The sequence below is a fragment of the Eptesicus fuscus genome, chromosome 17 (genome assembly GCF_027574615.1).
Source record: "Eptesicus fuscus isolate TK198812 chromosome 17, DD_ASM_mEF_20220401, whole genome shotgun sequence".
Taxonomy (NCBI): Eukaryota; Metazoa; Chordata; class Mammalia; order Chiroptera; family Vespertilionidae; genus Eptesicus; species Eptesicus fuscus.
Window position 1 is genome coordinate 45,344,168 of NC_072489.1, and position 22,779 is coordinate 45,366,946.

A 22,779-nucleotide genomic window follows, 5' to 3' on the forward strand; every position below is an offset into this window, starting at 1 on the left:
AGTGATACATGGGCCCGGTGGAATGTAGTCAACATGTCACTTACCCTACACCTCAAGGGTACTAATGATTCTTATCTAAGCCTCTCCTAAAACTGGTGTCCTCGGGAAGTTAAGAGCATAAATCTCAATGACTGCTAACACAGAAAATCAGCCTTGCTCTTCTACCCTGCAACAAGAGAGCAGCGTCATGTGGTCTGTGGTCAGAGGCACTTAGGGTGCAGCCTTTTGTCACCATTTGTTCTTCCACTAGCTTGCTGACTCACCTAGACAAAGCATCGCAAGTCTTTGGGCCTGAGCCCAAAAAAAGCCAAGTATGTCACAGAAAGGCAAAGTTTTATTTTCATAATAGAAAATGATTATGTCTTGGTCACACACATAATACGGGTCTGGCTTATTTTATCCCCAATGCAAAAAAAACCCACAACAAACCAAATCAAAGAATTCCCATTGTACTTGGATTTATAAATGTAGAGGTAGTTGGAGATGTTTACTATGGAATGATAGGTATTTTCTCTTTGCCTAATTTCTTTTTTTTATATATATTATTTTATTGATTTCAGACAGAGAGAGGGAGAGAGAGATAGAAACATCAATGATGAGAGAGAATCATTGATCGGCTGGCTCCTACGCATCCCCTACTGGGAATCAAGCCTGCAATCTGGGCATGTGCCCTTGACTGGAATCGAACCTGGGACCCTTGAGTCCACAGGACAACGCTCTATCCACTGAGCCAAGCATGCTAGGGCATCTTTGCCTAATTTCTGACAAACTCAGAGCAGAGGTTGCTAAACATGGGGTCAGTAGGCTTAATGATTTTTAAAAATCATCAGCTAGACTGTTGTAAAAGCACCTATAATGTATGAGAAACACAGGCAAAAAAATTTTTATTGCTGGTTTAAATGTGTGGAAAGCTGAAACTGAAAAGAATATTTCTTACACTAAACTACATTCTAGATGGATTTTATTTTATTAAGTGTAATATAGATAAACTTAACCTTTTGCACTCGGATGTCGAGTGTGACTCAACAAGGTTAGCATTAGAATAAAGGAATCAAGAAAAAAGCAAGCGAGTGCAAAGGCTTAAGAAGATAAGAAGAAAATTTGGGCTTACAGTTGGTGGGGAGACACTTCTTTAGGCAGACCTGAAAATCAGAACTCATTTCTAAAAGTATGATATATTTGTACAAGTAAAAACCAATACTGTATAGCAATGTTGCAAATGATGGGGTTAGTGTCTTAATATAAAAGAGCTCATACAAATTAATGAGGAAAAGACCAAGAGAAAAAGTGGCCAAGAAAAAATATGTCATTCATGAAAGATATAAAAATGGACAATAAACATATGTCAGCACACTAAACTCACTAGTTATAAGAAAATAAAAGAAGCAAATTTAAATAATTTCTTCAACTACTAAAATGACAAATAGTATTAAAAACACTGATATCCTCATGTGCTTACTGTTAGTGAGATTGCAAATCTGTATCAAATTTATAAAGAGCAAGCTTGGAAATATGTACCAAATTTTAAAATGTATACAGTGGAGTCTCTGACTTAGCATTTCCTTCCAGTAATTTATCCTCAGTAGGAAAAGAGAACAAATACAATATATACATATTGTTTACACTACTGAAAGTTGGAAATAAACTAAATGTTTATAAATATTGAATAGACTAAATAAATTACAATGGCATAGCATATGAGAAAAGAAGTTACAATGAAGACTGTTCATTGCTGTTAAAAATATTCATGCTTCATTGTAAAACAGAAATTGTATATATAATCTTATATATAATCTAATTTATAAAAAACATTAAATAGTTTATTTTGACAGAAATTATTTTAAGACATTAAAATGCTAATAGAAGTTTCTCTTGAAATACGGGGAAGGAGCCCCATATTCAATGTATTCTTGGACTGTAAGCCTAATTTCAGGGCTATTAAGAAGAGAAAGAAATATGAATAATAGTTATGAGGAAATAGGCGTATTTCTTCAATATGAGGAACATGTTAGAAATATTAGGATGTTCACTCAAACATTGACATTGTTTTTGTCTGACTTACAGATGTCACATGAGTTTTCTGTAGTATTAAAAATTTCTCTAGCTTTAAATTTTATTTTCTAATGAGTTAAGTATTATTTTAAGAAACAAAAAAATTGCCGAAACCGGTTTGGCTCAGTGGATAGAGCGTCGGCCTGCGGACTGAGGGGTCCCGGGTTCGGTTCCGGTCAAGGGCATGTACCTTGGCTGCGGGCACATTCCCAGTGGGGGGTGTGCAGGAGGCAGCTGATCGATGTTTCTCTCTCATTGATGTTTCTGGCTTTCTGTCCCTCTCCCTTCCTCTCTGTAAAAAATCAATAAAATAAAATAAAAAAGAAACAAGAAAATTAATAAGTACATTTTGAGTTTTAAAAAATGTATGACAGCTTTAGGCATGCCGCTTCTCTGGCCAGTTTAAAGTCTTTTTTTTTTTTTTTTTAAATATTTCTTTATTGATTTCAGAGAGTAAGGGAGAAGGAGAGAGAGAGAGAAACATCAGTGATGAGAGAGAATCATTGGTAAGCCACCTCCTGCATGCCCCCCACTGGGGATCAAGCCCGCAACCCAGGCATGTGCCCTTGGCTGGAATCGAACCTAGGACCCTTCAGTCCGAAGGCTGGCGCTCTATCCACTGAGCCAAGCCGGCCAGGGCCAGTTTAAAGTCTTGATTTATAATTGAAAGTCAAAAAATGTTAGCACATGAATATTTGTTCTAGAAAATGGGAGGTCATTCTGATCTTTTTATTTTGTATTATTTAGGTCATTCTGGTCTTGACTGTAGCCTCCCAGGATTCTAGGTCTACGCTGGAGTAGCTGCCACGTGCTCTGTGTGCTCAGGGCAACGCCACCAAACCTTTGACTTCCTGGTTTGTAACCGCTCCCAACAGACCCTCTCCCGGCGCCCTGAGGTTTAGCTGCTGGAATGCCCCCCGGAAGGAAAGCATCCTTGCAGGGCTGCGCCAGGTCATTTCCAGCTGGGCAGGACCACCTGGGCTGCAGCCTTTTGTTTCAGCCCTGGGACGGGTCAGTAGGAGCAGGAAGCATCCTCAGCATAGGCCTGACGGCGGAGCAGGACCCAGGACAGCAGGAGTGGCTGCCTAGCAGGTGGCCCTGGAGCCAAGAGGGGCCCTGAGGACAGCAGGGAGAGAGCAGCTCTTCCTTGAACAGGCTCACATGACTTAAACTCACAAAAGTATTTCTACTCTCAGTTATTTCAACCTCCAGATACTTTTTGTTTTCCCATAGCTCACAGATGTGTCCTGACATCCACTCTAAGGGAAATGTTTATTGGGGAAGACACAGACATAATGCCTTTATCTTTTTACTATTGGAAAAGGGGTTAAGTGAAGCCCCTTTAGGTCACAGGAATAATACCCACCCTAGCCCTAGGGCCAGGACTGATGTCCTCAAACAACCTCATTTATTTGATTTAAAAAACAGAGAATAAAATCTAGATGCCACCGTTTGGGGCAGAGGGGAATGGGTGAGAGAAAAATCCAATTGAGTTATATGCGAACTATATAGCAACTAGTTAGTAAATACACTGGACTCATCAGTTACTGAAAAAGTAACTGAGCCTTAGTTTCCTCATCTGTAAAATGGAAATATCTGCCCTTTCTATTTCAAAAGTTGAGAGAGAGAATAACATAAAATTATGCATGTAAAAATGCTTTGTAAATTGAAAGATACTATTATTTCATCACTGGTATTTGAGAGAAAGTACTGTATACTATAAATGATGCATTTGCCCACAGCTAGGTATGCTGTAGGAACTTAGTGACTGCTTGTTGAATTGTCTGAAGAAAAATAAAACCAATATCTTTGTTAAAATAAAGCAGAAATGAGATCCAATAGGGTATCTAGTTCAGAGTTTTAAAAACATATATGCTTGGGAAAAAGCAGAGGACATGAGAAATCTCATCTTAGCATGATATTTTATAAGCACAAGACAATCATCCTCCGGAAAATGAACACATGTTGAAGGAATGCAATGATACTGTATCTGTAAATTATCAACCAGGCACAGTCTAGCAATGAAATGTTCTTGGTCACCTAGTTCAACTGCCTCTGTCTTTCCCCAAGTAGAGCAAGAACACAGATCCAAGGCAACACAACAAAAAGTGACAATGTCAGTTATAGCAAAGATTTGGAATTCAGAGTTAGGCTTCCCACAAAATATCTAGCTTGGCTCATTATCTATAAAGGATCTTAGAGCTGCATAAGGCAATGTGTTAAAATGCTTACATTAAACTCAATAAAAAAAATCAAGACTCTTGACACTAAAATCATATTCCAATAATTCGATGGTATCCAAACTATAGAAACCCTTATGTTTCCATCATCATGAGGGAAGAGAAATTTTCTGATATTGCATATTTAGCTCTTTAAGTAGCAAAAGGCTTTTTTAAAAAAACTTTTCTGACCCAGCCGGTGTGGCTCAGTGGTTGAGCGTCAACCTGTGAACCAGGAGGTCACAGTTCGATTCAGGTCAGGGAACATGCCCGGGTTGTGGGCTCGATCCCCAGTAGAGGTGGTGCAGAAGGCAGCCGATCAATGTTTCTCTCTATATATCCCTCTCTCTTCCTCTCTCTCTCAAAAATCAATACAAACATATTAAAAAAAAACTTTTCTGGATATATATCTTACAACTTATTTTTCACACCTCTTTGCCTTCTTGAAGGGTCTACTTTAGCATTAATCTAGCCTCTTCTTTTTAAAGGTATCAGTATAGACATATCTTACCATTCTTTGCTATTTATAGCTATGTCCTCAGGTATCAGGTGTCTGTCTCTGATCAACCAGTGATCCTAGTCTGCCGTATTTTAATTCTTCTGCCTCTTAACTCCCCAGCAGTTGTCACCTGACAGTATTCATTCTGACTTGTTGCCTCATTTTACACTTAGTCCATGTCAAGGGCTCCAAGGGGCTCCCGATAGAGGAAAGTGCATGGGGGTCTGTGAGAGTCCCCAGTGCTCTGAAAGGCAGGGGTTATTTCAAATTCAGCCTTCAAATAAGTGGGGGTCCTCTCACATAAACTCAATGTCAGACACAATTGTTCTTACCTCCGTAACTGTAGAAAGTATTTCTTTCTCTCACTCCAATTACAGTTCCCAAGATATCTACTTGTTTTATTGGATGCCCATTATAAAAGAATACACCTGAAATTAAAAAAAAAGGCAAAGTCCATATAATGTATGATTATATTTTCTGTTTCAATCACTGTTAACTGTGGGGAAGAGGGTGGGGATGGGCGGTTGTGTCAAAAATCTGTGGCATGCTGCTTGCTGAAATTCCAGACTGAAGAATCAGCCCTTGACAAACGGCAAGCCCCAAGAAATCAGGTGTCTTTTCCTCAAGGGTCATAAGGAGAAAGTCTGGCTTCAAAGAAGTGCGTGCTAGCCCTGGCTGGTTTGGCTCAGTGGCTAGAGCATCGGCCTTCGGACTGGAGGGTCCCAGGTTCGATTCCAGTCAAGGGCACATGCCCAGGTTGAGGGCTCGGTCCCCAGTGGGGGATGTGCAGGAGGCAGCCGATCAGTGATTCTCTCTCATCATTGATGTCTGTCTCTCTCTCTCTCTCTCTGCCTTCCTCTCTGAGATCAATAAAAATATATTTTAAAAAAAAGAAGTGCGTGCTACCCTTGGCAGGTGTGGTTCAGTTGGTTGAGCATTGAGTTGTGCATCAAGAGGTCACCAGTTCAATTCTGGGTCAGGGCATATGCCGGATTGTGGGTTTGATCCCCAGTAGGGGGCATGCAGGAGGCAGCCAATTGATGTTTTGCTCTTACATCAATGTTTCTCCCTCTTCCTTCCCCTCTCTCAATAAATAAATAAATAAATAAATAAATAAATGGGGGGAAAAATAAGGAAACATGTGCTAGTTCAGAAAAAGGAAAACCAATGTTGCCCAACTGGATTTGGTTAATCTTCCTTCCACTTGTGAAAATGAAATGTAACTCCCAGTAGAACTCTCATAAAGAGCCTGCAAACAGTCCTTATATTACAGAACCAAACTTACCACTGTATTGTGAGGGACTGGAAAGGAAAAAAGAGGAAACCAGGAGAAAGGCTTCTTTGGCTTTTTCACCGGTGCTTTCCAAGGAAGCCAGTCATCATGTCTATTAATTAGCAGTAGCTTTTTTTTTTTTTTAAGAGAATATAATTAAGTTACCAAACACTATGCTTTGGGGCCAACACATTACAACTCAAAAACTTCATATATATATATATATTTTTATATTTATATATATATTTTTTTTTTTTTCTCTTCTTAATATATCATTGATTTTTATAGAGAGGAAGGGAGAGTGATAAAGAGTTAGAAACATCGATGAGAGAGAAACATCAGCTGCCTCCTGCACACCCCCTACTGGGTATTGAGCCCGCAACCAAGGTACATGCCCTTGCCCAGAATCAAACCCAGGACCCTTTAGTCCGTAGGCCAATGCTCTATCCGTGGAGCCAAACCAGTTAGGATAAACTATATTTGTATTGATTTCAGAGAGAAAGGGAGAGGGAGAGAGAGATACAAATGTCAGTGATGAAAGAGAGTCATTGATTGGCTGCCTCCAGCATGCTCCCCTCTAGGGATGGAGCCTAGAACCTGGGCATGTGCCCTGACCGGGAATCAAACTATGAATTGATGGTTCACAGGTTTGACGCTCAACCACTGAGCCAAGCCGATTGGGCTCAAAAACTTTTTGAAACTCTATTTTCAAACCTAGATGACAGATGCCAGCAGGCAAGTTCCCTGCTGGAGACACCTGAGAGGATGAGCCCTACCCACTAATACCCAGAGGCCTTTTCTGGAGTCAGGGACTGGACTCAGACAGAGGACTCCTGGCAGTGGTGAGTGCCTGATTCCAACCCAAGTCCCAGTGCTGTCCTGGCTCCTGCAGAGCTAGCTGCCACTCTGTGGCCCCTTGATATCCTTGCCTGAATTTTCTGGCTTAAGCTACTTGCATTGCATTCCTGTCACCTGCAGCTAGAGTCCTAACTAAAATCCTCTCTTTTCTCTCCTCTATGGCTGAATATTTTGCTTTCAGAAGGCTATAAACTTTTAAATGGTGACTTCATTTAAAAAAAAAAAAAGAGCCCTAACCGGTTTGGCTCAGTGGATAGAGCGTCGGCCTTTGGACTGAGAGGTCCTAGGTTCGATTCCAGTCAAGGACATGTACCTGGGTTGCGGGCACATCCCCAGTGGAAGGTGTGCATGAGGCAGCTGATTGATGTTTCTAGCTCTCTATCCCTCTCCCTTCCTCTCTGTAAAAAATCAATAAAATACATTAAAAAAAAAAGAATTATAAATAGAGAATCAGTTACCACTTTGGGCATTTGACCACCTCCCCCCAACCCTCACGCCTGGTCAGAGCTTTTCATCTCCACATCCATGGAGGACCCAAGGCGTGAACCCTGACATCTTTCAGAAACCCCAGACTGGCCTCCACGAACAATTCTCTTGTTTTCCGCGTGGATAAAGGGGCTGGGGGTGAGCTGCTCACAGCAGAGTCCCAGAGGATGGACAAGGAGATTCTGAGTCCCAGTTAACCAGAAATTCTGGAAGAGTGAGATGTGGTTTGAAGAAAAGATGGCAAATTTAGCCAAAATTTACCCTAGGGTCATACTTCAAAAGATAGTAGATTGGCGATGTGCCCAGGGCAACCTTGGGGGCCAGGAGCTGAAATGGTAGGGCCAACCTTGGGGGCCAGGAGCTGAAATGGTAGGGTCACACGTGGGAAAGAGCCTGGGTCACTGTGTCATCCCTAACCACGAACACTTGAATTGAACAAGGACAAACAGGCTCCACCATTACGTTTCAAGAGCACGGCAGTTCCAAATGACTTCTCCTGAGTTCTTACGATTAAAATCCAGGTCTTAGTGAGTACCTTTGGTGAGACATACAGTCCTCTGCCATGGCAGTGCCTGCACTGACCAAACACAAAGGAAAGAGCCTGTCTTAAATGACCCCCTACTCTTAAAAAAGTGACTTCTTTAACCTTACACTTAAAATGCTTTGTTGCTCCAATTACTATTTCTTGAGGGCCCGCTACATGCCAGGCACTGCCCTAAGCACTGGGAGTATATATGTGAACAAGGCAGTTTATATTATTTTGATATAAATTCAAAATTTGATGTGCATTCAAAACTAAACAAAACCCCACAAGAAACCAGGTTAGCCCCCATTTTTTACAAAGAAGCTTTACAGGTGAGTCACATCCAGGCCAGTTAGGAAAGGGTGCAAGGCCTAGGGATGCCTGGTCCAGTGAGAGGCCCAGGAAAAACAACCGGGCGTTTTAAAATACGGAAGTCTTCAAACCCCGGTAAAAAACATTCATCATTACAAAGGTTACTCCTCTAAACACCTGTTTCAAAAAAGATTTAAACAGTTTTTAACTTACACAGAAATGACCTCTTTTGAGGATCCAGGCGAGGCCATTTTCAAAGCCTGCTGGAGGGAAGGCTTTCCTGAAAGCCCCTAAGCCCCAGGTTTCTCCAGTTTGGGGGGGCGGGAGGGGTGCAGATGCAGCACAGGGCATCCACCAGGCGACCAGTCACATACCTGGCACCTGGCACGACTCCTTCAAGTCCAAGATATCCCTGATGTAGAGTTTTGCAAAGGCGAGAAACACAGGATCCAAACCCCACAGGAGGGAAGGGGTCTCCTCCTCACGCCGGCTGGATTCAGACTGCATCGGGAGGCTGGGCTCTGGCTTCCAGCCAATCCTGAACGTCTCACATCAGTGAGAGGAGACTCTAAATTGGAGACACAAAATCAGGGTGCAAGGCGGTTAAAGTGGGTGAAATTGGCATGGCCCCTACGCTGATCGCGGGCGGGCATCCAGAACTCTGCAAGGGCTAAACCCGGGGTCCGGGGCCTGTCACTCTGCACGCCACGGGCCTGGCTTAAGAGGCGTTTCCCGCGCGAGGACATGTCAGCTCCTTAGGACTCTCCCCTCGGAATCTCTTCTGCCCCACGGGAGTGTGTCTCCTCCCCCCAAAAGTAAACACCAACTTTGCACTTTGGGGAGAGAGGTCCAGACAGGCGTCACCAGAAGCCGCTTTAACGGGCGGGGCCCATTGAGGAATTGGCGCCCTCGTGGCCATACACTGGTGGGGCACAGTGGGTGGGTCTGTCCGTCGGTCTGGTCCTGCACTTTCCGGTTTTCCGGATGTGACTGAGAAAAGAAGGCGAGCGGAAACCAGGAATAGACTTGTTCCGTAGTCCCTATGGCCGCGCCCGCGCTGCCGCCCTCAGATCTCCGGGGCGCGCAGGCGCGGCCCTTCCGGTGCTCCGGACCGGCTGCCTCTGAAGTTCCGGCGGGGCCGACACCGCCCTCGGGGCGGGACCAAGCCACGTGTCTCCGCCCAGGCCTTTCCTCCCAGCGCCGCGGCCCCGCCCACCCTCCAGAGGCCACGCCCACCCCGCCCGCGGCCACGCCTCATTCTGTGCCCCGCGCCGGCGCCGCCCCACGCTCTCTTCCAGGTGGCTGCGGTTTTCGAGGAGACTGTTTCACTCGGGCAGCTCTCCGGTCCCTCCACCCGCCCGGCACCCGCGAGTCTTCGTGGGAATGCAGAGCCCAAATCTCCCAAGACCTTGGGAGCTGGCCTTGAAATTTTTCTGCCTAAACCCGGCGCTCAAAGTCACCCTTTCACTCTCCCCCTACCCCCAACCCCCCCACACACACCACACATAACACAAGACAGGTTGGGATTAGTTCGGACAATTTTTTTTTTTTTTTGAAGGGCGGTTTTCCTGATATGTTAAAAGAAAAAGTAAATAAAGCAATACCAAAAGCAGGATTGCATTCTGACATATTTTAAATGTTAATTTACCCTTGATAAATGACCTTAACACATGCTTTGGGACTCTACAGTCTCACTTGGAGATAATGTTAGTATCTAAATTTGAGCCCTTATATAAATGTGAGGTTCTCCTCTTGCTTTGTCTACACTCTGGAATGTTATACATTTAAGAATTTTTAAAAGCTGGCATTTTGGTAGTAAATTATGGCCACCTTGATGGTGCTTATTCCCAGTAGTCCTAATTTAAAATGAGAAAAGATAGCCACGTTCCACGCCCATGAACAGATAAGTACATCATGAGGTTACATGAGATTGTAATTCTTCCTAATTTACAGGGACTATAAAATGTCAGGAGTATAGGTCACTCTGGCAGGCCATTCCCTGGATGGTAGGTGGTAGCCAAAGAGATCATTGCTGAACCATTAGCAGAGAAGGAACTTCAAGCAGCTGGAATGGAAAATGTGTGTCATTAGAACGATGGCATTTAATTACATCCCTAGCCACTGAAGAAGCTAAAAAACAGAGTCCTTGGTAAAGTACAGCATTGCCCAAATTCTATTGCAATGAACAGTTGGGCTGTGGAATTGAGAAGACACCCTTCCTAGTAAGGGGAGACTCTCTTGGAACAACAACACCCAGGAGGACACCCTGTAGGACAGTGCCTTCAGCTGACCTTTTGGGTGAGAGACAGGTTGGGTGACATTTTCCTGACTGCACACATCTGCTCCAGGGTGGAACCCAAGAAGAACATCAGTATGGCTGTACTCAGAGCCTGAGAAGAGTTTGGAATGACTGTCATGGCTTTCAGGGGCAGAGGGCTAGAAACAAGGGACCTTGTGGACTCCATGATTACTGCCAGCCTTGGGGAGGGCCACACCTGGGGGAAGGGGTGGTGGTGGGCAGACCAGGAAGGTAGGACTCCTTGGACTCTAGGGATGCTTCTTTTGATCTGAGCCTAAAACATAAAGGCGTCTGTTGCAGCTGAAACCTAAGGTGAGAAATGGAACAGAATTTCCAGACTGCACAAGCATCTAGAAGAGTTTGGAAGGATCTTCTTCCCTGACATCTCTATCAGGATAGATTCCAGGTTCCCCAAACCACTGCCTAGAGATCGGCAAAGGGACTCCTGAAACCATTAACACTGGAGGGCTCTTCAGCTTGAGATTTCAAAACCCTGCATCCCTGGGCAGATAGCTCAGTTAGTTAGAGGGTTGTCCTGATATGCCAAGGTTGTGGCTTTGATCTTCTGTCAGAATACATAGAAGAAGCAACCAATGAATGCATAAATAAATGGAACGATGATCTCTCTCTCTCTCTCTCTCTCTCTCTCTCTCTCTCTCTCTCTCTCTCTCTATCTCTCAACCAATAAGTAAAACTTTTTTAAAAGCCTCCAAAGCAGATGCTTCAAAATCCAATCGTCAACACTTAATGCTGGGAACCTTTCTTATAGCTTCTCAATGTGAAATAATTTGGTTTTGAAAGCTTTTTGACAGACTGGACAATCTCTTCTAGAAAGTTAAGATTTTAGCAAACTCATCTGGAAAATGAGGTTGAACTATCTCCAACCTCAGAGCTCAAACAAGCTGGACTTAACCATTTCTGATGTTTTTACAGGTAGAATGGTGTTTGCCCATTTGCAATTGGATTAGATTTTGTGTTCAAAGTTTATAATAAAGACAGCTTATCAACATTCTTATTATGTTAAGGTTATAACCCTGGGGGGGGGCACCTTTAGTGACTCAGTGTACCTTGAGCACTTTCTGTGTGCTGTGGGGGATCATTAAGAATTTTTATTTCACTGGAGCAAAAAGAGTGATGCATGTAATAACAAAGCAAGAGCCTAAATTGTGATGAAATACAGAATGTGTGGCCTGGATAATAACTACTGTATGGGTTACAGGAGGTAAACTGAGGGGCAGGGGCTCATTAAGTAAGGTAACATGTACCCACTGGAACAAGGTAAGCACTCAGTACACATAAACTGTTATTATTATTCACTATGGAGATGGGATTTAAGCTGGGGTTTGAGACTATGGAGGAGTTGTTCAATCATTCATCATTCGTGACACATATTTATCAAGCATTTTTCAAGATACTGGGAGTAAGAAGGAGATGACACAGATCGGGTTAAGGGCTCATGGAGCTTCCCTTCTGTTGGGGGGGAGAGGGGAGGAAGGGAAAGGACAGTAAACAAATAAATTAATGAAATAAGCATAGATTGTTCTCAGTGTTTCCAAGCAAATAAAAAGTGTATTATAATCGCCCATAAGAGAGTGTGGTGTTTACTTTATATAGATCTGTTTCAATCGAATCAGGTAAAGTGACATTTAGGCTGAGACCTGAAGGATGAAGAGGAGCCAGTCATGCAGGGAAAAAATGCTAAGGAAAGAGCATTGCAGAGAGCAATCAGAATGGCTGGAGGCAGGAGAGGACTTCCCAGTTGTAGTAGGAACAGAAGAGCGTGTAGGGGAGAGTGGTTTTGAAAGCAATTGGAGAGATAAGCAGAAGGCAGATCCCAAAGGACCTCGTATGCCATGATAGGTTGGGATTTTATTCTCAGTCTCCCTGTATGTAAAGAGGGGGGTCATATTGTGATGAGGTGGGAGCAAGGCGAAGGCAGCAGGATGAGCAAGGCACGTTTGTGGGCAAGCCAACATAGCAGCTGGCTGAAGAGAGCTGCAGTGGAAACAGCTGGAGACCAGGATTTTAGCTAGATTCAGAAGGGCTTGAATTAATTTCTACTTTTATTCCTTATAAGCAATAGGGTGTCTTTGATTTTTGATCAGAGGAGTGATTTAATTAATTTTTAAGTATTGCAGGCATACCTGCCACATCTAGCATACTATGGTAAGGAATACAAGAAGATTGTAAGAAGACTTCTCTACCCAATTTACAGATTCTATTTTAAAACTGTCTTAGGCCCAGCTGGAGTGGCTCTTTGGTTGAGCATTGACCTATGAACCAGGAGGTCACAGTTTGATTCCTGGTCAGGGCACATGCTCGGTTTTCGGGTTCGATCCTCAGTAGGGGGCATGCAGGAGACAGCCAACCAATAATTCACTCCCACCATTGATGTTTCTATATCTCTCTCCCTCTCCCTTACTCTGAAATCAATAAAAAGTATTTTAAAAAACCCTCTTGGGGGTGGATTGGTTATTTTTCAGGCTTATAATCTAAGGATTACAATATTTGTCTTAATTTATTACAATCTACTTCAGGTTAATAGTAATTTAACTTTAGAAAAATATAAAAACATTTCAATATATCTCCATTTCCTTCCCTATTCTTAGTGCTGTTATTATCATTTATATTACATCTATATATGCTATAAACCCACAAGATAATGCTATAATTATTTGTTTATACAGTCATATGTCTTCAAAAGAAGGTAAGAAATGAGAAAAAGATAAGCATAGTCTTTATAAAAATGTTTGTATTTATTGATTTTAGAGATAGAGGAAGGGAGAGAGAGAAAAACATCTATTTGTTGTTCCATTTATTTACACTCTCATTGGTTGATTCTTGAGTGTGCCCTGACTGGGAATCAAACCTGCAACTTTGGCATATCCAAGTGACACTCTAACCAACTGAGCTGCCTGGCCAGGGCCCTCATAATCTTGTATATTAGCCCATATAATGATCATCTCTGGTGCTATTCATTTCTCGCTGTAGGTATAGGTGCTACAAATTGAATAAGCCCCTTGAACTGTGACTGAAGTACTGTTGGTGCTCAAGGCCTGGCCTGCCCGGCCAAAACATCTATGTTGATCAAGTTGGGACTGGGGGTGGGTATGTGGCAAGCCGGGACTGGGTGTGGGTGTGGGGCATGAGACCAGCCCCAGGCCAGAATGCCACAGACTCCCATTGTTCTTACCTGAAGTTCAGCTATTTTTCAAATATAGATGCTTTTCAGATTTTTCAATTGCCTTTGATCTATTCTCAGAGTACTAAAATGGTTGTTTTAGCCAAATTTGTCCTGTTTTGTGGTTGCATTTTTGGGGAGACCATTTGCTGATTTTCTCAATCAGCTATGGCTGGAAATCCCTGATGGTAGGGTTCGTAGTTAACAGTAGGTCCTTTGGGTCAAGCATAATGTGGTAGCTCAAGAAATAAGGAGTGAAGGACTGAATTGTAGAACAAGGTCAGAAATTACCTAGCTGGAGAAAGTAGTCACTTACAGCCCATCCTTCCTCATGGAGTTTTAAGTCGATTTCTAAGTCAGCAGGAGACATGTAATTCGCTGGAGCATTTCCTGGAATGAGAAGAACTAGAAATGATGTCAAAGGATGGCTGAGTGTGAGATACCTTCTAGGTCTTTACACTTAAACTAACTAACTCTTCTTTTTTGCCCAAATGGTCTTATGTGACCAAAGGTGACCCAGAGATGAGGGTGATGACCTTTGCAAAGATGAAGAGAGCAGGAGGTAAGGGGCTGGGGTTCATTCTGGAGAGCAGAGAGTAACTTTTTCATTAGGAACACTTGTCTCCCAAGAGCCTGAGTTGAGCGCATGAGAAAGAATTTTGCATTTTGTGTTTTAGAAGTCTGTATCCTGAAGAAAGTAGAATGGTGGTTGCCAGGGACTGGGAGGAAGAGAAAATAGGCAGTTATTGTTTGATGGGTACAGAGTTTCAGTTTTGCAAGATGAAAAGAGTTATGGAGATGGATGGTAATGATGGTTGTACAACAATGTGAATGTCCTTAATACCACTATACTTTGCACTTAAAAATTATTAAGATGGTAAATGTTATGTATATTTTGTCACAATAAAAAAAAATGAAAGAACGAGTTGTATCTCAGGGTGATGCTGAACATGGTGTGGTTTGTACTATGCAAACCTCTGTGACGGTCACCTGTGCAGCACATTATACCTGGTCATTTAAGACACAAATTCACCCAGTGTCTTGCCAAGGGTGGAGGTTCCTGTGTGTACTGGAAGGTTTATGTGATAGGTGGACTATTTTGAATTGGACTCATGCTCATAATGAGCTGAGTGGAAACAATCATGCCTTGTTCTTCACCTCAAGTCTTGGATACACATTCACTTTTCTGAGAAAATCCCAGAGTGCTGCTATGGCAGATGTCCTTAGAGGGGCTGAGCTGGTAACACAACTGCTGCCCTAGAAACCACCATCTACCAATGAGCACACCAGGTGGAAAATAAACTATCTGTGTCTTACTCTTATTTTTCTATTTTTATTATAAAAATGCCACAAAGAGTGTATGGCACCTGGAGCTGACTAAGGATCTAGTTTTGGAGAAATGGGATGAAAAGTCCTAAAATAATAATTGGGGCAAAATGTTGATATCTGTCCAAGCAGATCATTGTCTAAGCCAGAATAAAAGGATTACTAAAAATGTCAAAAAGAGATAAGAACCTTTCTTTTTATGCAGGACTTTTATAAAAGTTTATAATCTTGATCAAATAAATTGTGTATAGACATGCACACAATTTTGAAACTAATGAAAAATTATGGTGTATTTTCTAATTTTTAAATGTTGAGTATATGTTACTTATTTAATAACAAGTCATTTAAAATCAACATCCCTTGAATCTCACAAATGTAATGTTAAGTGAAAGAAGCCAGACATATAAGAGAGTATATACTGTATGATTCTATTTATATAAAGAACAAATCCAGGCAAAACTATTCTATGGTGTTAGAAGTCAGGATATTGGTTACCCTTTAGTTGGGGGTGGTGACTGAGAATAGAAGAATGAAAGGGCTCTTGAGTATATTTAATGTTTCTTGATCTGTAACTATATATTTCAAGAAAATATTTTTTCAAGTTTTCATCCTTAGTATTTGAATTAGCTGCATTTAAAGTGGAGAGAAATTAGAAAGTAAAAACTCATTAAATGCATAAAACCCCACATTGTGTGTTATTGTCACTTGCATAGAAAAATAGACCATTTTAAATGTTAATGTAATTTAAGAGATGAGCTATAGCATCATCCCGTATTTTTCTTAATTATTTGACATGTACCAATAGGCTCAAGTAGCCACGGCATTTCATAAGCATTAGCATAAAGCTGGCCAATGGAATAGAATTTTGTTTTTCTTATCAATTTATCATTCTCCCCAGGCTACTTTCAATCGAGGAAAAATTGAACTCTCCAATGATGTCAAAGACAGCATATTGCAGAGGTTAATTAATGAGTCACCCAGAGAAGATTGAACAGCCATTGTGTTGACATGTTTAAGAGGTAATAGGTGCTGATGATGTAATTTGTAGTAGTGCTCGATGTATATTAGCTGAATGGGTGACAGCTGCTCTGGGCCCTGTAGATTAAAGTGTGAAGCAGGGGGAGGTGAGTGCTTTCAAATGGAGAGAGACTTTTATAGAACGAGTGAATTCAACCTGGTAACACTGATTACTCTGCTTGGGAAAGCCTGCTCAACTAATACAGATTTTACCAGGCCTAACACAATCTCAACTCCAAGATCACTTCAACTCCAGTAAACACTGATGCTCCCTTCCCTGAACTTCAGTAGTTCCTACAGTCAGTATTACACACTTTAGCACTTATTTCTTGAATGTTTATTATGTTTCCCCAACTTGGTGATAAGTTACTGAAGGACTTAATTATTTCTGCATCTCTGCAAAATGTTGATAATTGTCCAAGCAGAGGGATGGTTACATGTAGGTTTATTCCATTCTTTCTACTTTTGTGTATCTAAAAATTCCCTTGGAAGCAGGATTGGCAGATTTAGCAAATAAAAAATGCAGGATGCCCAGTTAAATTTGAATTTCAAATAAACAGTAAATAATTTATTGCTATTAATAATTTATACTTTATATAGTATGACAATATTTCATATCTTTTAACTTAATCATATAATTTATCATGTTATTCATATATACTATTTTATCATAGCATATATTGATGTTATTTACTTATTTTATTACATGTTCCCATGACCCATATTTATACTAAAAAGTATTGTTTACATGAAATGAAAATTTAACCGAGTGTCCTGTATTTTACCTGGCAACCTGACTTGCTAGAAACTTAAAAACGTGATTGGCTAAGAGAATGGCTGGTAGAGACAGTGCAATGTTTCTTAGATTGTAGTCTGCTGTCACTTGCATCAGAAACCCCGAGGAACCCTGTTAAAAAGGCAGCTCCCTATGGCCCAGTGCCCTCACCCTCTAGGTGCCAAATTAGTATTTCTGCTGGTGGGGTTCTGCGTTAGCAATAACGACCCCAGGTGATTCTGGTGCTGTTGCTAGCTGACCTGGAATCTATGCTGTTTCTAGTTTTTCTGATATGCTCTTTTACTTCCTTAGAGTGACCAGACTTGAGCAACTTCTACTCTGTTTTTGTGTCAGGGACCTGCCTTAAGAGATGTTACTATTCCTGTTCCATGATTCACCCACTAAAGATTACAGGTCAAATACTATCCTAATGGCCTTTTGTAGTTAAGCTACTCCTTGAAAATTCATTCAATGGCCTAGCTTCTTAACTACCGATGTATATTCTACTGATATATATTCATTGTTATCGAGAAAATGATAGTTGACAAATTTACACCTCCCTTTAGTATTTTAAGGTCAGGGCTTCTAGGGCAACCAAATGTCCTGGTTTGCTTGGGACTGTTCCAGTTTTAGCACTGATATCCCCATGTCCTGGGCTACCCTCACTCCTGGTTACCCCTGGTCATCCTATCTGTAGTAGATATCATAGTATGCCACCCAGATCTCCACTTCAGGACCAAGGCACTGTTTTCACCAGAGCTGGTAGTATGAGCTCACAGTTGACACCCTACTCAGGAAATTGCCTCCCTCAAAATGATGCCTTGTCCCCAGGGTCAGTAACCAATTGATGCAGCCAGCACCAATCTTCAATTCAAGACATTTCTGACTGTCCGTTTCAGTGTCAGAGCTCCCTGAATGGTCAGCTGGGGCCTCTGTTACACCTGCCCTACAATTCAACTTCTCCCTTTACCTGATCCTGCTTCCTTTACCCCCTCACAGGAGCAGCTCTGAAAGCTCTCCCTAATATACCCTATAGGCAAATCTAGAGTCTAAGAATCTGGATGAACCTGACCTCCAATGATTGGAACAAGAGTAGGGTGGTCTTAGGAAGCAGATTCTAAAATAAGATCTTGGAATTGTATTACCTGCTGATTGGCTGGTAACAAGAACCCCTCACTAGAGGCCCTGAGGAGGTAGCAGCGCAAACTGTAAAACTTTCAGCAGTGGCAAACTGGGATGGGATGCCAGCAGAAGAGAATGAGCTGAAGGGTGCAGCATCCTGGGCATCCAGAGGTTCAGGGAAAGTAGTAATTTAAGGCCAATGGACTGGGATAGCTCCTACTGGAGAAAGATAAGAAAGGCCAAGATAGATTAATCACCAGCTGAAGAGACCAGACCTCCTGAGGCTGAGGCACAGAACTTAAATTATAAGGTAGCAGAGCTCCAATGAAGACAGAATTCTCAATTGTAGCAACTTGGCTATGTCAAAGTCCTGGCCTTAATTGGGAAGGATTGAGATCTTGTGATATGGGAGAGGACATGTGGGTTGATATTCTTGTACATCTTAACTCCCCAGATTTCCTCTGAATCCTCTGGGTTATAGAAGGGGCCCACTCTCCAGGTTAAAAGTTTGCACTCCCCACTCTCAAGAGTTGCCTTGCAAGAAAAATTATTGCCTTTCCTGAAAGAATCTTACTCACTCCACCACTCCCACTTCCTACTGCAAACCAGTAATTAGAATTAAATCACAACGTAAGTGATGGTCCTGATAAAGAGAAAAGAGACTATTCCTTGAAGGAACTGTACTGGCAGAAGCTGGAAAAGTATAGATCCTGAGTATCCATGGTTAAGGGGAGTGGGAGTGGGGGGAATGAACAATTGGATAAGGAAGAATTCATTGATAAGAGAGCATTCTCCCATGATATAGGAGTTCACCATGGCAAGGACCCAATGAGATGGTGCAACCATACTACTAGGATGACTCTTGGAAGCTTGGAGAAAGTAGTACATCAAATAGGTCTGCTGTATCAATGATATCATATTAATCACACTAGGTGAGCACGAAGTGTCAGTATGTTGGAGGTCTTGGTAATACACTTGTGCTTCAGAGGCAGGGAATTAAATTTACAGAGATTCAAGGCTTTGCTACACCAGTGAGTTTGCAGTAGTGACTTTTGAAGAGTGTAGTTGCTGGGCTATACTGGGACATCCCTTCAAAATAAAGATCGAATTATTGCATTTCATGTCTTCCATTACTAAGAAGGAAGCACAATGCCTGGTAGGCTCTAAGGGTTCTGCAAGCAGCATTTTTCACCTTTAGGAGTACTTCTTTGGCTCTTTGGCTGGTAACTGAGATGTGTAGCTGACTGGTGCTTTGAAGCAAGGCCAGGGTGCGGTGACAGCAGCCCTGACACTTGGGCTTTTCTAACCAGCACACCTGTTCATTTAAAGTCATGGGCATTGCCATGAAAACCCCCCTCCCCCACTCCCCTAAAATCTTCAGTGAAGAGGTACCTTTCTCTCACTGTAGGTGCAACAGGAGATGGAATTTGTTATCCAAACTCCTGTGCTACAATACAGACTCTAATATAGATGTGTAAAGCCCCAGACGACAGAGAACCTAAGTACCCTGAAAATTTCATAAAGCCATGGAAACTGAGCCAACTATGGGATGGGAAGGAAGGCCCCAGGGGACAATTGGGTGGCACATCTAATTCATCATTATACAAATTGGAAAAGTGGAGAGGAGTTGTTAAAAATGAGCCTAATGAGTTATACAAGGCAATAAAATATCAATGCTTTTCACATTTGTTCTCAAACAATTTGCATAGAAAATATGAAGCTTTAACCCACGTTTCCTGGTTATCCCGGAAAGGAGATATAATTGGGATCTGATATAAAGTCGTGTTTCTCTGGCTCTTCCCCCTGATACCAGGTGGCATCGCCATTTCGCTTCTCTGGCTCTGCTCCAGCTCCCCAGGATTCTGTCTGTGGCTGAGGCAGCCAGCACCTGGGACAAAAGTGCCTAATTTATCCTGCAGATGCCCTGGCTGCCCCAAAGGCAGGGAAGCCGCTGTGGAGGCTGCCAGCCCCCAGACTGGTATTCCTTAATTCCCCTATTCTAAATTAAAACCCTTGGCCTCTATTCTTTTTTACAACCCCCTTTATTTTTCTTTATAACTTTTACCCATATATAAAATACTAATGGGTGTACTTGTTTGATTAATGTCTACTTCACCAACTGGACTATAAGCTCCATGAGATCAGAAACCATGTCTGTTTTGCTAAGTACTACATCCCTAACTCAAAAATGAATGAATGAACTAGATTATGAAACTCATTGAGAAACATAGTTGTATATACAACGGGAATATTTTTTTAACTACTTTGAGAATATAAGGAGATAAATTTTGGAAGCAATTGTGTCTGTGGCCATATGCTAGGTCTTTTTAGTTTCCAACCTCCGCAGGTGTGAGAGTCTAAATGTTCCAATGCTTAGATGTTTCAATGAGGCATAAGACTTTGATTCTAGTAAGTTGAACAATTCTCCTTTCCATTGGGAACTTGTTTCTCTCTATTCTTTTTTAAAAAAATGTATATTTTATTGATTTTTTACAGAGATGAAGGGAGAGGGATAAAGAGTTAGAAACATCAATGAGAGAGAAACATTGATCAGCTGCCTCCTGCACATCTCCTACTGGGGATATACCCGCAACCAAGGTACATGCCCTTGACCGGAATCGAACCTGGAACCCTTCAGCCCGCAGGCCAACGCTCTATCCACTGAGCCAAACCGGTTAGAGCCTAAGACCATCGGAAAACACAGATATTTACATTATGATTCATAACAGTAGCAAAATTATAGTTATGAAGTAGCAATGAAAATAATTTTATGGTTGGGGGTCACCACAACATGAGGAACTGTATTAAAGGTTCGCGGCATTAGAAAGGTTGAGACCCACTGGGTTAGGGCCTCTCTATTCTTTTGTGTTGAAGATCAAAGAACTTCTTATTTGAAGACATGAGGTTGAACAAGACTATATGTATTAGTTTAGCAGCACCTCCTTAACAAGTCTGTACAGACTGATCATGAATTGGGTGGAGTTCAAAGCAAAGTTTTACTTCAGGAATTTCCTGAAATAACTCTCCACAAAAGTTTGGCTCTCATAAATGAAGATTACATAGACCTTATGAACTGTGCATGCACATTTTAAAACTTCCTGGGACCATAAAGAAGTTTCTAGTTATTATGTTACCAGTTTATAATGATCAGGGGCACTTTGAACATACTTTTCTTCATATTCCATTGTGATAATTGTAATATATTACAATAATTTGTTTACGCATCTGTCTCTTCTACCTCTGGACTGTGCCCTTCTCAAGGGCAGGAATATAATAGTTTCTTAGAGAGAGACAGTTCTAATCCAATTCACCACTTGTTATCTCTGTAACACTGGGTAGGTCATTTGAATTACCTTATTTTCCCTCCTTTTAAAACAATTATGGCAAATTTAAACATACTGACAAATGTAAAGAGTAATAAAAATTAATGTCTACCTACCACCAACTTTATAAGTTTGTAATATTCTGTCAAATGTGACAAAGAGAATAATATGTGTTCATCAAATCCTATTTCATTTTCTTTCCTCCGGGCACACTAAAGAACTACATCTCTCACCCTATTTTGCAGTTAGATTGGTAGCTGAGCCCTGGCTGGTTTGGTTTATCGGATGGAGCTTTGGCCTGCAGACTGGAGGGTCCCGAGGTTCAATTCCAATCAAAGGCATAAGCCCCGGTTGTGGGCTCTATCCCCAGTAGGGGGCGTGCAGGAGGCAGCCCATCAATGATTCTCATTGATGATGTTTCTATCTCTCTCTTTTCCTCTCTGAAATCAATAAAAATATATTTAAGAAGATAATTGGTAGCTGAGACTAGTTGTGCCACTGGGCTGTAAGCAGATGTGGTGTGTATTACTTCCAAGGTAAGCATAGAAGAATGACTGAATCTGTGCTCTCTTCCTCTTTGCAGAGACTGTGGAAGCCATGCTTTGAAATGGTAGTATCAGAAGACTCTGGAACCTCCATCAGCTGGTATTCCTAAATGGATCGGTGTCTGAGGATCTCCCCTGATCTATCTACATCTTCATCAACAATGATTTTGTCAGTCTGATGATCTGAAATCATTGTTTTAATTTGTATTTTGCTTATGATTATGTTGTTGAGCATCTTTTCAAATGCTTGTTTGTCATTTAGTTTCTTCTGTGAGTGCATATTCATCCATGGTGGTGGTGTGGTTCATTGTCCTAGTGTTTTGTAGGAATACTTTATATTCAGGGGTGGGCAAAAGTAGGTTTTCAGCTACTTGTATAGAAAATAATATAGTAATTAATAAATAATAAACTGTGTTTTGCCCACTCACAACTGTGAATCTATTTTTCCCCACCCCTGTATTTTGGACACTAATGTTTTATCAGTTACATTCACTGCAAATACTTTCTCCAAATTTATAGCCTATACTTTTACTTTGTTTAAAGTATATCCGATGTATGAAAGTTTAAATTTATTGGTCTTGTTCTCTTACTTCATGTGAGAATTATTTCCTATCTCAAGATCATAAAGGTATTTTCTTATATTTATTTTTGAAAAATATATTTTTATTGATTTCAGAGAGGAAGGAAGAGGAAGAGAGAGATAGAAACATCAATGATAAAAGAGAATCACTGATCAGCTGCCTCCTGCATGTCCCACACTGGGGATCGAGCCTGCAACCACAACCGGGCCATGTGGCCTGACTGAGAATTGAACCGTGACCTCCTGGTTCATAGGTCGATGCTCAACCACTGACCCATGCCAGCCAGGCTTAACTATTTAAAACAAAAATAAGATGAAAACACTTCCATGTTTATTGCAGCATTATTCACCATAACCAAGATGTGAAAACAACATAAGTATCTGTCAGT

The 22,779-nt window shown here is 41.6% G+C and overlaps 1 protein-coding gene across 4 annotated transcripts in view; it reads right to left on the minus strand.

The window, feature by feature from the left end:
- STN1 (STN1 subunit of CST complex) overlaps nt 1-9,324 on the minus strand; it is a 32,811-nt gene extending 23,487 nt beyond the window's left edge. For 3 of the 4 annotated variants that reach the window (XM_028149388.2, XM_054729130.1, XM_054729128.1), the window contains exons 1-3: nt 9,050-9,324; nt 8,597-8,790; nt 5,103-5,198 (exon numbers count right to left, since the gene is read on the minus strand). In XM_028149388.2, the coding sequence (XP_028005189.1) occupies nt 5,103-5,198; nt 8,597-8,729 (229 nt within the window). In that variant the 5' untranslated portion in view covers nt 8,730-8,790; nt 9,050-9,324. The remainder of the gene's footprint in view (nt 1-5,102; nt 5,199-8,596; nt 8,791-9,049) is intronic. The other variant, XM_054729129.1, reaches the window with a different exon arrangement.
- Between the last annotated feature and the right edge of the window lie 13,455 nt (nt 9,325-22,779).